Source organism: Myripristis murdjan, chromosome 22 (genome assembly GCF_902150065.1).
Source record: "Myripristis murdjan chromosome 22, fMyrMur1.1, whole genome shotgun sequence".
NCBI lineage: Eukaryota > Metazoa > Chordata > Actinopteri > Holocentriformes > Holocentridae > Myripristis > Myripristis murdjan.
The window spans coordinates 28,240,047-28,258,300 of record NC_044001.1 but is presented as its reverse complement, the minus strand read 5'-3'; the positions used below and the strand labels follow the sequence as shown (position 1 = coordinate 28,258,300).

The 18,254-nt window shown below is 39.6% G+C and overlaps 1 protein-coding gene across 1 annotated transcript in view; it reads right to left on the bottom strand.

The window, feature by feature from the left end:
• The window catches only part of nrxn3a (neurexin 3a), a 445,490-nt gene that overhangs the window by 336,850 nt on the left and 90,386 nt on the right, over positions 1 to 18,254 (bottom strand). Inside the window, exons 6-7 of the mRNA XM_030044763.1 lie at positions 7,742 to 8,043; positions 2,513 to 2,557 (exon numbers count right to left, since the gene is read on the bottom strand). Of these exons, the coding sequence (XP_029900623.1) occupies positions 2,513 to 2,557; positions 7,742 to 8,043 (347 nt within the window). The remainder of the gene's footprint in view (positions 1 to 2,512; positions 2,558 to 7,741; positions 8,044 to 18,254) is intronic.

Here is an 18,254-nt window from a genome sequence, read left to right as displayed (position 1 = left end):
GACATGGTTCAATCAGCATTATTAATTTAATTGTTTCCTTTCTCACTGTTTCTGATATTCTTTCTGCTGTAGATGTTGTACTCAGTTGAGAAAGTAGCCAAGCTGGAATGCTTTCTGGACTGCAATTTTTCACCACCAATTCATTCTGTAAATGTCCACAGGTGTAGGCGGTGCGCAGGCAGCAGCCTCTTTCAGAGGACTGTGCACTCCACTAGTATCAAGGACCATTTCACAACTTGCTCTCCTCTTTATCGAGAGTAAAGGTGACCAATATATGGATCTGGACAAGGTAAGGCCTTAAGATAAATTGCAAAGAGGAAATGGATTTTTAAAAATGACTTTGCTGGCTTGATGCAGTAGATCTGTAAAAGACTGTAGGCTGATGTACTATTGGTACTATTTTTACCGTTTGCAGTACTATTTTCCTTTTTACTTGATTTGTTTTTATTTTTTTTTCCATTAGGCCCATCACTGTTTATATTAAGAGTTTTGCTAGCATAGTTATGTTATATGATAGCTTCCACCAAAGGTTGGTTATATGGAATATCTGTACTAGTAGTGTATCTAAATGTTTTAAAATGAGCATTGCTACATTTGTATGTTTTATGTGAAACTTAAACACAATATTATAAAGAAAACAGCCAAACTATCGCCATGACAGTCTACAGGCTTGATCATCTTCTACACATTTTTTGGTATAACTTTGAAGTACAGGCAGTGATCTCCATGAGTTGACACACATGAAATACTGTGTCATAATCTTGATCCTTAGATACTTTTGACAATGTAAATACTAAAGGCATTTTTTTTTTCATCTTGTCCATAGCTCAGAATTACCATAATGTGGGGGTTGATAGGGATGTTGAAAATTACCAATGATTTCTTGGGCAGTCAAAACTAACTTTCCAGCCTGTGGTCCATGCCAGTGCACCTCCTCCAACAAAAGCCACAAATATAGCCCAGAACGCCTGCATCTGCGCTAAGAGTTGATTTGAAGAGGTGGAAGTGCAAGTGGATTTTTGGACACCAAAACTGCACCACGCCTGCAGATTTTGATACAAATCTGCAGGCACCCTCCTCTTCTGTACTCCCTGCCCATTTCAGTGCAAGCAATATCTTGGCAAGGCACAAAATTACCAAGCCGGTGCAGGCGGACTTTTTCCCACCTGAGCCCTAAAATACCACGTTGCCTGCGCTAAGTTACTGTGCATGATTTCCGCAAATAGAGCCCCCAAAAATTGACTGCAAGGAATAAAAGCTGTAAATCAAGAAAATCATTCCTCTTTCAGTAAGTGAATAAGTAGAAATTAAACGAAACACATTTACTTTGTAATACAGGCAACACACTGAAAATTCTAACATTTAATGGTGGGATGTCCTAACAAAATGTGCCTTCTCCCAGCTTACCCATGATTGCCATCAGAAATATTTCTGCAATGATATTAAAGTATCCACCGTGTAACTTTATAATGCTTAAGTATTATAAAGATCAAGATTATTATTTAATATTTACATGATTTGTTGGCCAATGTTTTACTACTTGATAAACTGGACTAACTGTATAACTTCCAATAGTTACATTATTTTCAAGAACTTGCTGGAGCATAATTGGAGCATTTGTGTAAATCCTATTTATCATAATATCCTAAAGAAAAGAAGCAGAGGGATTTACGTTTTGTTAGTTTCTGGGAAATCTTGGGTACATTTTTTGCCATTAATGACTGTTACAGGAATCATGCTAGCTGATATTTTCTCATACCTCCACAGGTACTTGTTGGGCAATCCAGTGAGATATTCAAATTCTCAATGTCCCATTATCTCTTTGTCCTTTTCAGTTGCTTTTAGTCTGCATGTTGCCTGATGGACTTTGCAGACTGCCATTTGCAAAGTCAGAAAAATTTCACAGATCGTGCCAAACTTGTGCATGGTTCTAGTATGACTGCTGGCTATCCAGCTTGATTTTATTTCTCCTGCATCGTGGGTTGCCTTCAGGATTTTATTTTCACATTTTCAGGGAAGTGTATGAACATGGCAGTGACAGATGCAAGGACAGTTGAGTCCATGGATTAAGCCATGCACATTACACAGGAAACAATTGTCAGAGCTCCCATGTTGAATTGTTCTTTTTCTTTTTCCTTCTCTTTTTTAGGTGTGGTAAGCTTCTGCCAGCCTCCACAACATTATCATCAAAAAATAGACAGAAAAATCAGAGAAATACAAAGACTTTAGGAACACCCTAGAGAAGAAAAAGTTCTCAAAAAGTGGAAGAGGTTAAAAAGGGAAGCAGAAAAGGAGGATAGAAGCATTGTGAGTGGATGACCCAGGTGAAAGAAAAAAGGGAGAAGAGGAACTATGCGATTGTGAAAAGCCAGGAAATACCAACCCCATTTCCTAATTTTTTGAGAATGGCATCTTGATATAAGTCAAAGAAAGAGGAAGAGGGGAGGGAGTACACAGCAAACCAAAGGAAAAAAAAATAAGAAGAAAAAATAACAATAAGAATGATATCTACCAGACAATGGAGTTTGTTTACCATAGCGTGTCCAATGCCTGATTGCTTTGCGGAAAAGTGGGGCAGGGAAGAAATGAATTTAGAAGAGTGAACAGTGGGGTTTGTTAATAAATTAAAGCAAATTAAATGAAAACCAGTGATGGTAAGTAAGGGAGTAAATACATTTGTTAGTAAAATGATTCATTACAATTTCTTTATTTCCAAAAAAAGAGAATAAGTACAAAAATAGAGACAAAGTTGAAAGAAAGATGTGAAAGATAAAAGGAGAGGTAGTGGTGTATTCATCTAATAAGCCTTCGGCATACTTGAGAGAGAACAGATACCATACATGGTCATGGTTTTATACACATATTTTTAGTCAGCTAAAATCTTACAAAACTATGGAAGATCTGGAGGAATGCACATGAACCCATATCCTGGAATCCCTTTCAGATAAAGAGATCTCTATGAGTCAGCCTCTTCATTTCAGTCGAAGAATATCCCCACCCTGAAATTTCAAATGTTGTATTCCATCCATTAAATATGAGCAATTTCAACTAGTATTTCCACAAACATTACTAGTAAGGTAAAACCTTGCCTGACTATCCAGTTTTACATAAAAAAAAAAGGTCCACACACTTCCAGTCAAGAGGTGGAGTGGTGGAAAAGGAAGTGTGCCTATTAACATATTCTCAAAATGCAGCAGGCGGGAAATTGTACAGCTGAAGTGAGATCAGTCTTGGGTAAACAACAGGGGTTTTAGTTGACTGGAGCCTTTCCCACAGATCATACCATAAAATGTCTCCCCACTGAGAGAGAGAGGGAAGGAGGAGCAGAGAAGATGAAGAGAGGAAGGAAATGGCCTTCTAACACCATGAAACGTGTGATGACTTCTTGACAGATGGAGAGGGAGTTGAGATGATGGACAGCATGAAAATCACATCCGGAAACTGGTGCCCTCCCAATTAAGAATATATATGTAAAACTGGGGAAATCTCTCAAAAAGCAACAAAAACATGTTTTTATAAAAATGATGGTAAATGTATATCATGCACATGCTGCCAACCTGGCAGTTGTCTCTGAATGGAGCGCTCACTCGCTGCTGTGATAAAGCAATAGTTCACCCATTTTTCTAAAAAATTATATTATTTCACTTCCCCTCTTGCTGTTCTGTAGGACAGTAGTGGTGCTATGGCTGGATGCTCCAGATGCTAACTGTTGGTCTCCTGCCTTTGAGGTGGACTTCCCCCCAGCTATCATTCAGAAAAATAACCACTTTAATCCACTAAAATAAAGTTTTACAAGTGTCACTCTCTGAAGCTAAAATGCACATGTGGCCACCAAGTGCACAGAAAATTATAGTTTAGGAAAAAAAACATAGAATTTGGGTTCCACAATCCATTAAGTGAGCAGGTGTTCCCCAAAGAGCTGGGTTTTAGCCTTCTCTTAAAGACGGAGGACTCTGCAGATCGAGTTAGCTTGTTCCATCACCAGGGAACCACAGAAGAGAAGGGTCTTGCTACTGATTTAGGGCCTCGTTGTGCCGCCGCTTCATGGCAGAACCATGTGGGCAATAGGGAGCGTAAACCTGGAAGAAGGAGTCCAGGTAGGTAGGAACAGTTTTGGTTGCTGCTCTGCACATGAGTGTGAAGGATTTGAATTTATTGCAAGCAGCAACTAGGAGCTAGTGGAGGGATGTGAACAGCGGAGTGACATGGCAGTTTTTTGTTAGTTGTATACCAGACGCACCACTCTGTTCTGGATCATTCGCAGAGGTTTCAGTGTGCCTGCCGGAAGCCCTACCAGGAAGAAGTTGCAGCACTCAAGGTGTGAAATCACAAGTGCTGATACCAGGAGTTGTGCTGCATATTCAGACAGGCATTGTCTGATTTTCCTGATGTTGAACAGAGCAACTTGGCATGAGCAAGCCACGGAAGTCAAATGTCCCAAATGTTTCAAAGTCAGTTGGTCATCAATAACAACACCCAAGTTTCTGGCAGATTTTGTGGGAATGAGCTGTGTAGAATTCAATACTGATTTGTTGTTTTACACAGGGACTGGCCCGGAAGACGAGGAGCTCAGTCTTTGACAGTTTGAGCTAAAGGTGGCCTTCCTTCAGCCATGTTGAGATATCAGTGAGGCATGCCAATATTCGTGCCAAGACTATCAGGTCGTCCGTCCAGAATAATAGGAGGAGTTGGGTATCATTAGCATAAGAGTGGTATGAAATGCCATGTGAGCAGATGACTGCACCAAGGAAGGAGTTGTGTATTGAAAAGAGAATGGGACCAAGCACTGACCCTTGAGGTACCCCTGTGGACAAGCAGCATGTAATTTAGGAGAAAAAATTATGAAGTTGCTTTGGTGCAAAAGCAAATTAGGATTCATCTGTGTGATTGTCTGTGTCCATAGGATCAATAATTTCCATGCTTCTCATTCATTTTCTCTTTAGGCAGCTGTATGATGCATTCTGGTAGTGTTGCATTTCATTTCGAGATATGGGGCATCATGTTGGCGTCTCCTCATTTGCATTAAGTTTAAGTCTAGGCTAATTTATTCAAATTACAGGCGTCCAGCATGACTCGCCGCTGCTTTCCCACGAAACTTTTAAACAAACCATCGTTGATCTAAAATGAAGACAGATTCAGCAAATGCAGGATTTATTTTGTCACTCAAATGTTTTTAGAATTGCATTTCAGTGAACTGTTTTCCTAATATTAAGGAAAGTTTTGAAAAGAGCCAAAATGTTGGCATCAGCCAGTATCCAGCACTCAGTAACAATGAGAGGAAGATAGCACCACTACTGTCCTAGCAGCTAGGAGGGAAGTGAAATAATATCTATTTTTTCCAAAATGGGTGAACCATCCCTATAACACACTTTTGGACTTTTACACTACATTTAAGTTTCATGATATCACTTCTTGTGAGGAGAGTCGCTACACAGGTTCCCCATCATGCTTGACCTTAAAGTTTAACTGAAAGTAGGGTAAGTTTCTCCATTAACATATTGCCAAGTGCAGCTTTAACAATAATAATAATAATAGATAGATAGATAGATAGATAGATAGATAGATAGTTTTATGCATTATGGCAAATGTTGGAAAACGGTGATTGTACATATTTTCTGGACCATCTTTAAATGAACCAACTTAGCAGTGATTATACACATTCCCAAGGAAATCTGAATCTTCACCAACTCTGCAGTCAATGTACCAGTTATTACCAATATTCCCCAGCCAGACAGGACTTCTGATAAGCATTCCCTTACTTCCCAATGAAATGCTTAATGTGTCTCACCGTTTGTAATCACAGGTCTTGCGCATCTGCATTTTTTACACACACATGATAATGAGTAGATTTGACCCAAAGATGTAATATCATGCGCACCTTACTACCTACAAAAACATGAGGTAACCTAGGTTTCCACACCTACCCAGCTGAAACTCTCCACAGAGGCATCAGAGACCTGTCAGATCAGCATTTGGTGAAATTTTTACCATGCCTAAACTGTAATTGTGCCAAATTGTCAGATACATGTTGTGTATATTTTCTGCATACACTGGACAAGTATGTGGCTATGTGCCTGTGTGTTGATTTTGCTGAATAAATTAATGACAGGTTGATTCTGTTGGTTGGTCCTACAGTGGGTGCTGAAATCAACTCATTATCATCCATGCATAAAAAGAGACAGACGCCCTCTAATCTGTTAAGGCTCTATTGAACACTTGGGGGTGGAGGCTCTAATCTGATTCAATTATTTAATGGAACAAAATGTGCAACTTTTAAAAACATTCAGATGTGTGATTATTTTTGAGTCATTGGCAATGCATTTGATGTGTCACATTATTTACAACGATATTCATCCTGCATAATCTTGGAACTTTACTCACTGGAAATGTGTGCATTTCTCCACTTGCAATGGGTAGAAAAGATAATGTGTATCTGTTCTAATAGTCTTAAATGTGTTAAACATATGGTCGAGCAAGAAACTGATCTAGGATTGATTTTATAAGTTATTGATTGTTCACCCGCCCACGCAGCAAGACTTATTGCTTTATAACACTGTGGCATTTTCCATTCGCATATGCTTCAGAAGTCCTGTCGTCATCTGTCTCTGATTTATTAGCATTTTCAGAATATCCGGATCACAAAATAAAGTGTCTACGAGAGAAATGAATGCAGTTTTCCCAAAGCCTTCAAAATAATTATTAACATTTGAACGTTTGTTTGTATGGGAAAAAAAAGAAAGATTTTGCTATTTTTTTTTATCATCTTAAAGCTACTGGTGTATTTTTAAAAACCAAATCGCTAATGGCTAAGTGGTTAGCCACAAACAACTTATTATTTTTTAATTAGCTATTATCTGTTCAAATGCCACTATCGAGTGGTATTTGCACACATAAATCCATTCATTAGTGTCATTTTATATTACTTTATACTTTTATTATTTTGTACATTTGTATATATACTTGTAAACCAGGTGTTTTTATGCCTCATTAGCAACCTAGAATAATTTTAATACACAAAAACAAACACAAACAAATGGTTAATTACTAATTATATGCTAAAACATTTTGGCTATAGGCTTACATTATTACATATTTATAATTCATATAAACATCACACTATGGAATAGTGGAACAGTAGTGTCAATCTGATATCCGATGAGTGTATTGACAGTATCATCCTCCGATACCGATATTGGATGGGACTGGTCCCGACTCTACTTTCAGTGCCAGGTCAAAGTAAGCATCAGATATGAGTTGGATATGAGTTGTTTGAACACATGCTACTTAATGTGGAAAATATAGAGTTTGTTCTCCAAAATTTAGAGGCTATCTTCTTGTTGAGAAAATGCTTTTGACATGGCAATCTGGGCAACAGTGTGCACTCAATGTTACATGTGACTTCTGTGGCCTCTCAACATTTCATCAATATGTGAGTGCCTCACAGATTTTCCAGTGAGACAGGGAATGTGGATAATAATCGGCAAATATGAGCATTTGCCACAGTTGGGAGTTGCTAAATATGCAGATTTCCCAGGGAATGCATATAATCATTACTGAGTTGGTTAATTTACAGATTAACTGGGAGGTGGAAAAATACAGTTTTATTATGAAGGAGTCAATAAATCCATTTTAGGACACAGCCAAACACTATACATCACAAAATCATTCATAAAGATTAACAGTTGTGCATCTAACCACACCATTCTGTCTTCACCTTCCAACCTTCACCATGATGACTTACCTGTCGGAGGTTACGGGTGACTTTGACATCATGCCATGAGTTGTCATTGAACTTTCCGTTGACTGGCTCCACGATGGCCTCGAAGGCTCCAGATCCCAAGTTGATGACGAGGGACACGGCGCCGTCCTTCAGTGCCAGGTTGACGTAGTCTGCCGACTTGCCGGTATGGAGGATGAGGCCGTTGCGCTGCCACGTCTTGAAAGACAGCGTGATCTCGTCGCTGCTGCTCTGGATGGGGTTCTGGGAAAGATCGTAGCAGAAGTATTCGGAGCCACGGAAAGTAGCCACATTCTCTTCCCTCGCTGTGATGAGACAAAAAATTGAAGAAGAGCTGTTGGGTAAAGTGCATTTCAGGTTCATCTTATTGAGTTCATCTTACTGAGATCACTTTGGTATTGGCAGTGTAACAATTCATTCATTGTCTCAGTGAATGTTTATGTGGTTTCAAATGAGTGGATCAACAAAGAAAAATTGCTAGAATGAACTGCACTACTGTCAGCCTAAATCAAGAAAACATGCTTTGAATCGATTTATTCTTGATTCTTATAGGCTACTAGGTGCAAGTTGCTGTATGGTGCCCATTTCCTTTTATTCTAGCCACCAGCCACAACATAACACATGTTCTCACCTCCGCTCAACCTAAAATCCAAAGGCTGGGAAAAACTTTGGCTCCCACAAGAGAAATGGCAACCTAGACCAAAGTTTTGCAGTGTGTAACATTTGCAAAATGGAAAAGAAGGACTTGGGAAACAACAAATCTATCCAGCCATAACACCTAGGACTGGTGGAGTCCCCTAATTCCCTAGATGTATGAAGACGTTAAAAAAGAAGTGAAGAGATTGCTCTGTGAAGCTGACTGTGTAACAACTGACAGGTGGGCAAGTTGCTTATTTTAGACATGATACATTTCTTGCCTGCTTCAGTTATAAAGAATGGACAATGCATAATGTAGTTTTACAAACAAGACTGCTGTATGGCATGCACATGGTAAACAATAAGTAAGTACATTTAATTTCACTTGTTTTCAAAGTAAATGTTAAGATAATTCTGTCATCAGATTTTTTTTTTTTTTTTTTTTTTTTACCTTTAAAAACTATTGCATGTTTAATGGTTGGGTAAAGGTTACTCAGCTGAATTGATTAATTGAGGGTTATAAAATAGAATTAAATTTTCAAAACAAAAAAAAAAAATCACTCTGCAATCAGATTGCCCCCTAGTGAATTGTTGTTAAGCCTAGAATTCACATCCCTTCATTACTATGATTATTATCCTCAAACTGTGATTTTAGGCATCTGGCAGAACATAAGGAAGTTTGTGCCTTTTCTCATATAGTAGGGCTTCCCCAGACTCTGAGTGACACAAACAACAAAAGAGTCATGTTGTCCAGAAAATAAGCAGGACCATCAAAAATATTAGACACTGTGACACTGAGGAATGCTGGCTATGAAACTGCTGATAGCTATCATCCAACAACATCAAAGGCCTAATCTTCTCAGTGAAATTGCCATTTCCTGTCGAATGGCCGGCCTGTGATACAGTGGTTATGCTTGTGATCAGGCAAAGAGAAGCAGAAATGGCTACGGAAGGAGCTGAAAAAAGGAACAAAAAGAGCCAGGATGAGTTGTGCATTTGGGGCCTCGGTGACAGGGATAGAGGAAAGGGAGTAGAAAATACAGAACTAAGAAAGAAAGTAAGAAAGAGATAGGAAAGGGTGCAAGAGAGCTATGGGGGAGAACAGAAAAAAAGAGTCCAGCCTGGAGTACTTATCAGGAAGATCATCTTCAATTAACTCGCTGTCTCTTAAGCAGAGATGCTATACACTGTGAGCTTAGCCACACCACAGCTGAATCCATCAGCTGCTAAAACACTACTGGGCCCTGGGCAAAAGCAGCAGTCTTGTGTTCTGCATACTCAATAAAGCTCCCACCAAAAAAAGGGAGGGAAAAAAGTGAAACAAAATGGCTGCTGCTTTCATCTTTTGAACACAGACACCTCAGGCATCACTTCCTCAAAGAAGACTACATCCCACATAATATTTACCATTTTGACATGCAGTGACTGAGTACAGTGTTTTCTGCAGCTTTTAAATGGGGGCGTATCTGTGTTCCCATGGTGCTAAGTTCCCAGGGTCCTGTGTTCCCCAGTTCAATATTCTGTCAACACACATTAACCCTAACACCCTGAATACAGAGTTGGGGAACATCTTTTTCAGGTTCCCATTATTTGCTATATAGAGCTGGGGAACAGATCAAGGAGTAAGGGTTAACCTTTATTGATCCTCGTAAGGAAATTAGGAGCAGGAAAATAGGAACTATTAGGAGCAGCAGCAGCCGACATGCAGCACCCAGGAACCAAGTCCAGTTCTATGCCAGTGCATAGGACAAGGGCACTGACAGGAGAATTAAGCTAACACACTTGTTTTTGATGGTGACCACCCGGAGGAAACCCACTCAAACACAGGGAGAACATGCAAACTCCACGGACGTGTTGCTGCGTAACATAGGACCCTAGGATATAAATCATGGGAACATAGGGCCCTGAGAGCAGAGGACTCTATTTGAAAATAAATAAATAAATAAATAAATAAATAAAACAAAAAAGAATGATGACTATCTCAGTGTGACGCATTCAGACTCATTCTGGGTTTAGGCCTACATCTTCTTACCTAGGCTTCCTTTTTTTTCTACAGCATGGTAAAACAGGTTCCAAAATGAGACTTTTAGCACATGGATGAACATGAACAAAGTGGATGAGGTCAGCATAAAAAAAAAAAAGTCTTGGTAACCAGTTTCTTCATGTAATTGCAGTTATTTGTGAAAGAGCAATCAGTCTGTTTCCTCCTGGCACAAGGTTACAATGCAAAAGTTTCCTGCATGCACTAGCCTACCTGCTGGATCTCCTTTCAAATTCAAATCAGAAAAAAAAGAGCTGTTTAATTTCCTCACAAAATGGGCACCAGGACTTGTTTTTTATACAGGCATAATCCGCTTTGTTCATGATCATTTATGTGCTATTTATGTTGTGGAAGTGAATGGAGAGACAGAAATACAGTATTGTGGATTATCAGTTCAGAGGAGCACAGAGCAACTACAGCGGATATTTCACCACCATGTGGACGCAGCTAACATCCAAGGACCTAGATAACTCCACACTCTACTGATGTTTAATTTTTTAAGGTTAAACTTGTGGTCAAATATACTAAATACACAAAATATTGGCTATCAGCAGTTTCTTTAAAAAAAAAAAAAAAAAAAAAAATCAGCATCAGTATTGGCTGTCAAACATCATCATCAGCCATAATCCTGTCAATATGTCACACAAGATGGCACTTGGCACCGGCCATTTGTAAGCAAGGTAACATAGGTATGGTAATCACTCTAAACACAAACTGTCTCAGAAACAAGACCTTGCCAAAACTCCCCAGGGAGGCACTCCTAAGACAACACCCTGATATCTTATCTCACTGTTGGCACGACAACCTGACACTGCAGAAAGCCAAACCAAAAAACACCTCCAATGAGAGGGCAGTGATCAATTATTAATTAAAATGAGTGTTTTTTTTCCAACAAAGGGCCTTCATAGACCCTTCCCAACCAACTTCTTAATAATGTAATGAGATGGGGAACCTACATTAAGTGAATAAGCTGCTCCTCATATGATGTGAGTGTGGGCAGATGAGGACTGAGGAGTTAGGGAAGTGGGGGGTACCAGCTCTGTGGTAAAATATCTAATAAGGAAAATGGAAAGTTTGTAGCTTCAGGTTTAATACCTGAGAGGAAGAAGGACGCCATAGTGAAGCTAACAAAACATAGGCATGCAGTCATTTTTAGTATCTAATTAAATAAAATATTCTATATACTGGGATACAAAAAGGGGATGCTGGCCTAAAAACAGCATACCACTAATGCTGAGTACATCCACCAGCTATGAAACCTCCTTTGTTCGAAGTAAAGTTTTCCAATTTTGTTTCATCCACCTTAGGGGCTGGCAAAGTCAAACTACATCTTGTCTCCAACGTCTTTACCCCAAGGTGAGCAAGCATTCCTGCTTCTCTCTCCATTTATGGCCCACCGCCAGGGCAAACAAGCCTTATCAGTGTGCATGGATAATGCAAAAACCCCTGGGAAGCCGAGAGGAACCACGCTAGTTCACCCGTGAGGAAATACACCTGCAGGGACGAGAACAGAACCTTCAGAATAAGGACATCATCCCGTTTCAGATGGCAAACAGGCTCTCAAATCTGAAAGAAAAGCACTAGACTGGCAGAATTTAAGTGTAAAAACAAATTTGCATCGACAGGTTTTGAAATGTATTTTGCTGTATAATCACCTAAATCCATACATGCGACAGAGGGTGTTTTTGGTAGTATAAACAGCTAACAGTAAAAATCATGCCACCATATTCTATTTGTTGAGTGATGATATACAGCAACAAGTTCAACACATGATTACAGTCACCCAGAGAAGTAGCCATAGCAATTTTGCTGAAATATGGGATGGTAATGAGTTGAAAATGAATGAAACTTCTTTATGACTGAAATGAGGACGAAGTGAGAAGATTGTTATCGGCCCATAATGGTTTTAATGGCGTCCGTAAGCCATTCCATTCCGAGCCTCCATGTGATGGATGAGCCTGGATAAGTCAAGCTAGGGGTCATCCATAAAAGTGTCAGAAGGAGAGAGATGGCAGAAGGGAAAGTTATGGCCCCAGTAAATCTCCCTTATGTTTGGAAGGCAACGGGACGCCACCCGCCCTGGGTGGCAAAGTATCGAAACTAGCTCTGGCTTTTTTTTCAACTTCTCAATAGGACCTTGCATAAACTATGACATAGTTTGTCCTCTGTTCAGACTGTTTTTAATAGCAAATTTACAAGCACAATATGTTATATGGAACTGCATTTTGACCTACGTTTACATAAAGGCGGTTTTGTAAGTTCTTTTTTACCTTTGTTGGCTGGCTTTTCTATAAGAACATCACCTCAAATTATCACAAAATTCACATTACATAAACACAGATACATCTGAAACCCCAAAGTTCCTTGAACTCTGACAAGTTTAAGTGACTGTTGAGCCTATGGCCATGATGAATGACTAGAAAAGCACTGATGAATGAATAATATGGATTGTTTTGTATGAATCATTAATGCTACGACAGGCCTCAGTGGCACCAGGGTAATGGTTATAGTCCAAATATGAATCAGCAATGAATAAGTCATTGGCTCATGCATAATTGAGTGGCATAATGATTTATGATGTGCAGATCTTCTTGCACATTTCTGCATGACTGACCGTGATGAATCAATGTCTGGAGTTAGAAGGGCAAGGATAATGAGTAAAGAGTTTTTGTGTCACTTGTATACATTAAATACAGTAAAACCCTCGTCATCACTTTATAGTGAGGAGAAGAACATTAGTGAAAACTATCCCCCCACAGGTTGAAATCAGGTAGAAATGCCACCACAATAGTAAGACACATGAGCTAACTTCAAAGAGAGAAATGCCATCAATGACTCGGTGTAGAAATGTCATTACATTAATAATGTCATTTTTATTGGTTGCAAAAACGACATCACTATTGATAGAAAGATCATTGTTGTGGGTAGAAACATCATCACTTTGGCTCTAAAGATTATTACTTCAGGTCATCACTGCAAGTAAAAACCTCTTCTCAATAGGCAGAAATGTCACTGCCACTGTCAGAAACATTATCACTGCAAACAAACATTTCATTACTATAGGTAGAAACCACATCACCACAGAAGGAGCCATTATCCCTATAAGTATGAACATCATCATCACAGGTAGAAACTTCATCATCACAAGCGGAAGCATTGCCACTAGTAAAACCGTAATCACCACAGATGGAAATGTTATCACCACAGGTTGAAACTTTATCACGATAGTTGTAAACATCATCACCACAGGTAGAAATATTTTCACTATCATCACCACAAGCGGTGACAGTGAACTTCATTAATATAGGAAGAAAGATTATCACTATGCCTATGGCTAAAAACTAGAAACGTCAACACCACATGGAGAAACATTATCACCATGAATAGAAATATCATCACCACAAGTTGAAAGGTCATCACCCCAGACAGAGATGCCATCATCACAGGTAGAAAGGTTATCACCATAGACAGAAATGTCATTGTCACAGGTGGAAACGTTAACACCATTGGTAGAAACACCATCACCAGAGGTAGAAACATCATAACCACACGCTGAAACGCCGTCACCCTGGACAAAAATGTCATCATCACAGGTAGAAACGTTATCACCGTTGGTAGAAAAGCCATTACCACATGTAGAAATGTCATCAACATACGTCATTATCATCATGGTCCTCAACCTGTAGTGGATGGGGAGTTTTTATCTCCAGACAGATTGCAGCCAAGAAAGCATATTTTAAAAGCCAGAAATCTCAGTGCATGGCCGAATTATCGTTGAGTCATTGCTATTAATCCTATCAACCCCCCACAGCTTAATTATGGCTATTTGTGCTGCAGGGCAGGAAAAAAGGTACTTATTTCCATTTTCAGTATCAGGTATAAATGAAGTGTTGGTTGGCCATCAGAGGGGAGAGTGTGTCTGGCTTCAATCGTGCATCACCATCTCAGAACTCCTCCATCTATTCATGTGGCTGATCCCTTTTCTTATCTGTCTATCTTTTTGTTTCTATCCTAATTGCAGTCCCTGACACTCTTCCCTCTCACTGTGTCTCACTGCTTCATTCCCTCTGTCTTTTTTGTGACCACTAAATCTCTTTCCATCTTACTCTCAGCCTCCCTCCTGACATTGGCCTGTCTACCTGTCACTCTACTCCACCTTTCCAGCCACCTCTTCATCTTCACTCACTCACTCACTCACTCCATTGCAATCCCTCTCAAACCAGAGTGAAAAGCTGCAAACACTGAAAACATTCATGCATCACTGTATGGTGGGGAATGTGTGCATGTGTGTAATATCTTGCCACTTTCTCATGGTCGGAGTCCTTTACTGTCCACCAGAGTGCTTTATTTGTGGTGAGAGAGGGTGAAAAACGCAATCCCTGCATAGAATAAAAGACCTTTTACATGCTGACAATAAGCTGTGTGCACTTCTTTCTCTCCCACTCCATCTACTCTAGCTCACTCATCCCCAACGCCTCCCAATTCATCCTGCTAGAATATAAGTCATCGTTGCTATTTCTGTCCACTTTGATTCCTATTTAGCTGTCCTCAAAGTAACCAACAGTAACACGTAATTATAGTGTAACTAAAATGTTCCATTTATCCATTTCTTTTTTTCTGCCATAAGCACCTGAAAAAACCACGAAACCAGCCTGTCTTCAGCTCTGCTCCAGTGGTTAATTACGAATATTCAGTTCAAGGAGAGCAATGTTCAACTCACAAAGGGCATGACTCATTTATATGAGGAAAAAGCAACATCACTTGGTAGAGCGGGGTGATTATTTTTAGAGCGCATTTTAATTATTGAGCATTCAGAGAGGTTACATTTAAGATGTCGGAGGGGTGTGGATGGGTGTTTTGTCTCTGAAGTGACTGGGCTGAGGTCATGAACACACCAAACTTAGTGGGTGGAGAGCCAGTCTCCCCCAAAATAACAGGCCCCCCAACCCATATGACAATACAGGTTGTTTGTTCCAAACTTTTAATAGGGCCCACAGGAGCATCTCTAATACGACCAGCAGGAGCATCCTCTGAATTAGTTGCACATATGACCCTCAGGACCGGTTCCTGAGAAAGCTAGCTGGCAAGTTAGCCACAAACAATACTTGGTTAAGGTTACAGAAAGGTCACTGTTAAGGTTAAGGTTGTGGTAATGGTTAATGTTAGGTTAAGGTTAGGAAAAGTTCAGGGTTAAGGTTACGAAACATTAGCTGATGTTAGCTAGCTAATATTAGCAAACATTTGCTAATATTAGCTAGAACAGTGCTGCAGCTTGGATCCATCCACACCCTGTCAACTTCATTATGCACACTTTGTTGCTCCCCTCATACTACACCACAGTGTTGTTATTTACAGGGCCACTAGAGGTCGCTTACCTCTAAAACACAGCTGCTGGTTGTAATAAGCTGCTGTACAAACAAGCCATGAGGTTGTTTTTTGCCCGAGGAGATGCAGTATCAAAAACAAACTAGTAAATTCATCTAAACCTAGAGTTGAAATGAAATTTGCTTTTGCAGGAAAGCACCAATACTGGTATATTTGGGCTGAAGCTGCCGACAGCTGATATTTTGTGTGTATATTCAGAATCTTAAATTGTGACCCATTTTGTAATTTTATTTTATTTGTATTTTTAAGTATTCACTATAATATCATAATGTAATCTGATGCTGAATATGAAATATTTTCATGTTCACAACTGTATGTAACTGTAGTAATCAGAGCATTATAAGGTGGGTGTTTCAAGCAAAAATTCAAAACTAAAAATAGAGGGATTTTGATGATATTTTGTGAAATATTTAGTACCCCTTCATGATTTACAAAATAATCTGTTTCAATGTAAAATGTGGGTAAATTGTAGTAAATGGGCCAAATTCTCAAAATCACTGGTATGGTCCTTTAAGCATGTTTTTAGATCTAAACCTTTATTACAAAATGTACAGAATTTATAATTATAAGTGGCATCAAACTGATGTAAGTTATTTAATGGTAAGGTATTAGGAAAAGCATTAATTAACTGTTTTCTGGATTTTTAAAAAAAATCTTTGTTCACACTAGTTATTATTGCCTTATCATGTTCACTAATTGGAGATCATTCAGGAACCTGGTTTTATATGTACCACTACATAAATGGTAATACGTGACAGACTTACTGGGTGTTTGGGTATTACCCTTCTACCCCCTCCTCCCACACCTCCCTTCTATCTCGCCACCTTTCCTGTCATAGTGAACCTGTAATTGAAAAGATGAGGGAATTAATGAAATACTGCTAATGCCAGAAGATCAAAAAGGAGCTGGCAAATTCAAATTAGCTGGCTATGAAATTGCTTCCACTGGATGGCTGCTTGGCGATGGCTCTGAAACAGTAACCCGCAGCTTTGAAAGAATGGAATAACAATTTTCATCCGAGGAGAGAGAAATAGAGAGCGCGAGAGAGAGAAAGAGCGGGGCTGTAAACGGATACTCCTCACCATCATTTATGTTTTCTCTCTCTCTCTCTTTCTCTGTCACTGACCACACCATGCCACTGCACGTTTAACTTTTCCCCCCATTTTACATAGTTATGTACATAATCAAATGGCACAGTAGCTTCTTCTGTATTTTCCAATGTTGGAACTTCCTTAAAATGCGATCTGATTCAGTAGTGTTGTCTGATATGATGAGAATGATGCAGATTGAGCGATTACTTATTTATGACAGAGCCAATTCTACATTGGTTGTCTCTGCGAATTGATTCTGACAATGGACTGCACAAGTATGCAACAATATAATTCTAGCGATGGCCTAAATGCTATTGCAGAAGCATTTTCTCCATGACAAGAATAAAATCGAGGGTGAATGTTGAATACTTGGAGTTTTTGCACTGTCTTTGGCATGCAAATGGTAAAATTGAAAGATACTGAGTACTGGCACAAAATATTCACAATCAGCAGCAGCTTCAATCCAAAAACACAAGGCATCGTTCTGGCCTTCACAAATCAATATCGGTTGAACCCAAATGGAGAGAACATGTTGTAGATGAAAACGGCTGCCATTTTGTGCCGTTTGAGTGTGCCTGCTTCATATATTATGGCTTTTGCTTGAGCCCTGTTCCTCACTGGTGTGGGCGAGCAGCTCCATTCGATACACCACTAGCATGCAGTGGAAGGAATACAGTGGAAATGCCATATCGCCTGTTAAATCTGTTTCTCTTTGCCCCACCACCCCACCCTAATTTTCTCTCCCTACCCGCAGAGAAACAGGAAAAACAGCGATCCCATTCATATTGAACAGAACCAAAGATAGAGTTTCCCTCATTTTCTGTCTCCTTCTCTTCCTCTGCATGTTAACTAATGTTTTCTCGAGCTCGCTGAATAACACTTTTCTTCTTATTAACAATACAGCCAAGTGCATGAATAATTTCCCCTTTGCAAAGCAATCTGTTTTCTTCCTGTACGCCATCCTTGTCAGGTGAGTTGGAGGTGGGGGGTGGACACTGTATTGGGGTTGTTCAGTGGAATGTGAATGGGATTATTTTTTTTCTCTGTCCTGAATAAGGCCAACAGATGGTCCACCCGGGAATTCCTGAGCGCTCTATCCTGAGCCGACGCCAGATCACACCTCTGTCTGGTGTTGCGTGTCTGCATGTGAGCGAGCAAGTGTGTGTGTGTGCATATGTGTGAGCACCTGTATGTGCACTTGCTTGACATCTCTTAGCCAAGGTTAGACTGATACACTGATTTGCCAGTGTTGCCCTTTCTTAAAGGGATGGTAAACTTAAATGTCCAATATGTAATTACAATGTGTTTTATTGTCATCATTGGGTACAGAAGTCATCATGAAACCGTGAGAAGTCCTTTCCAT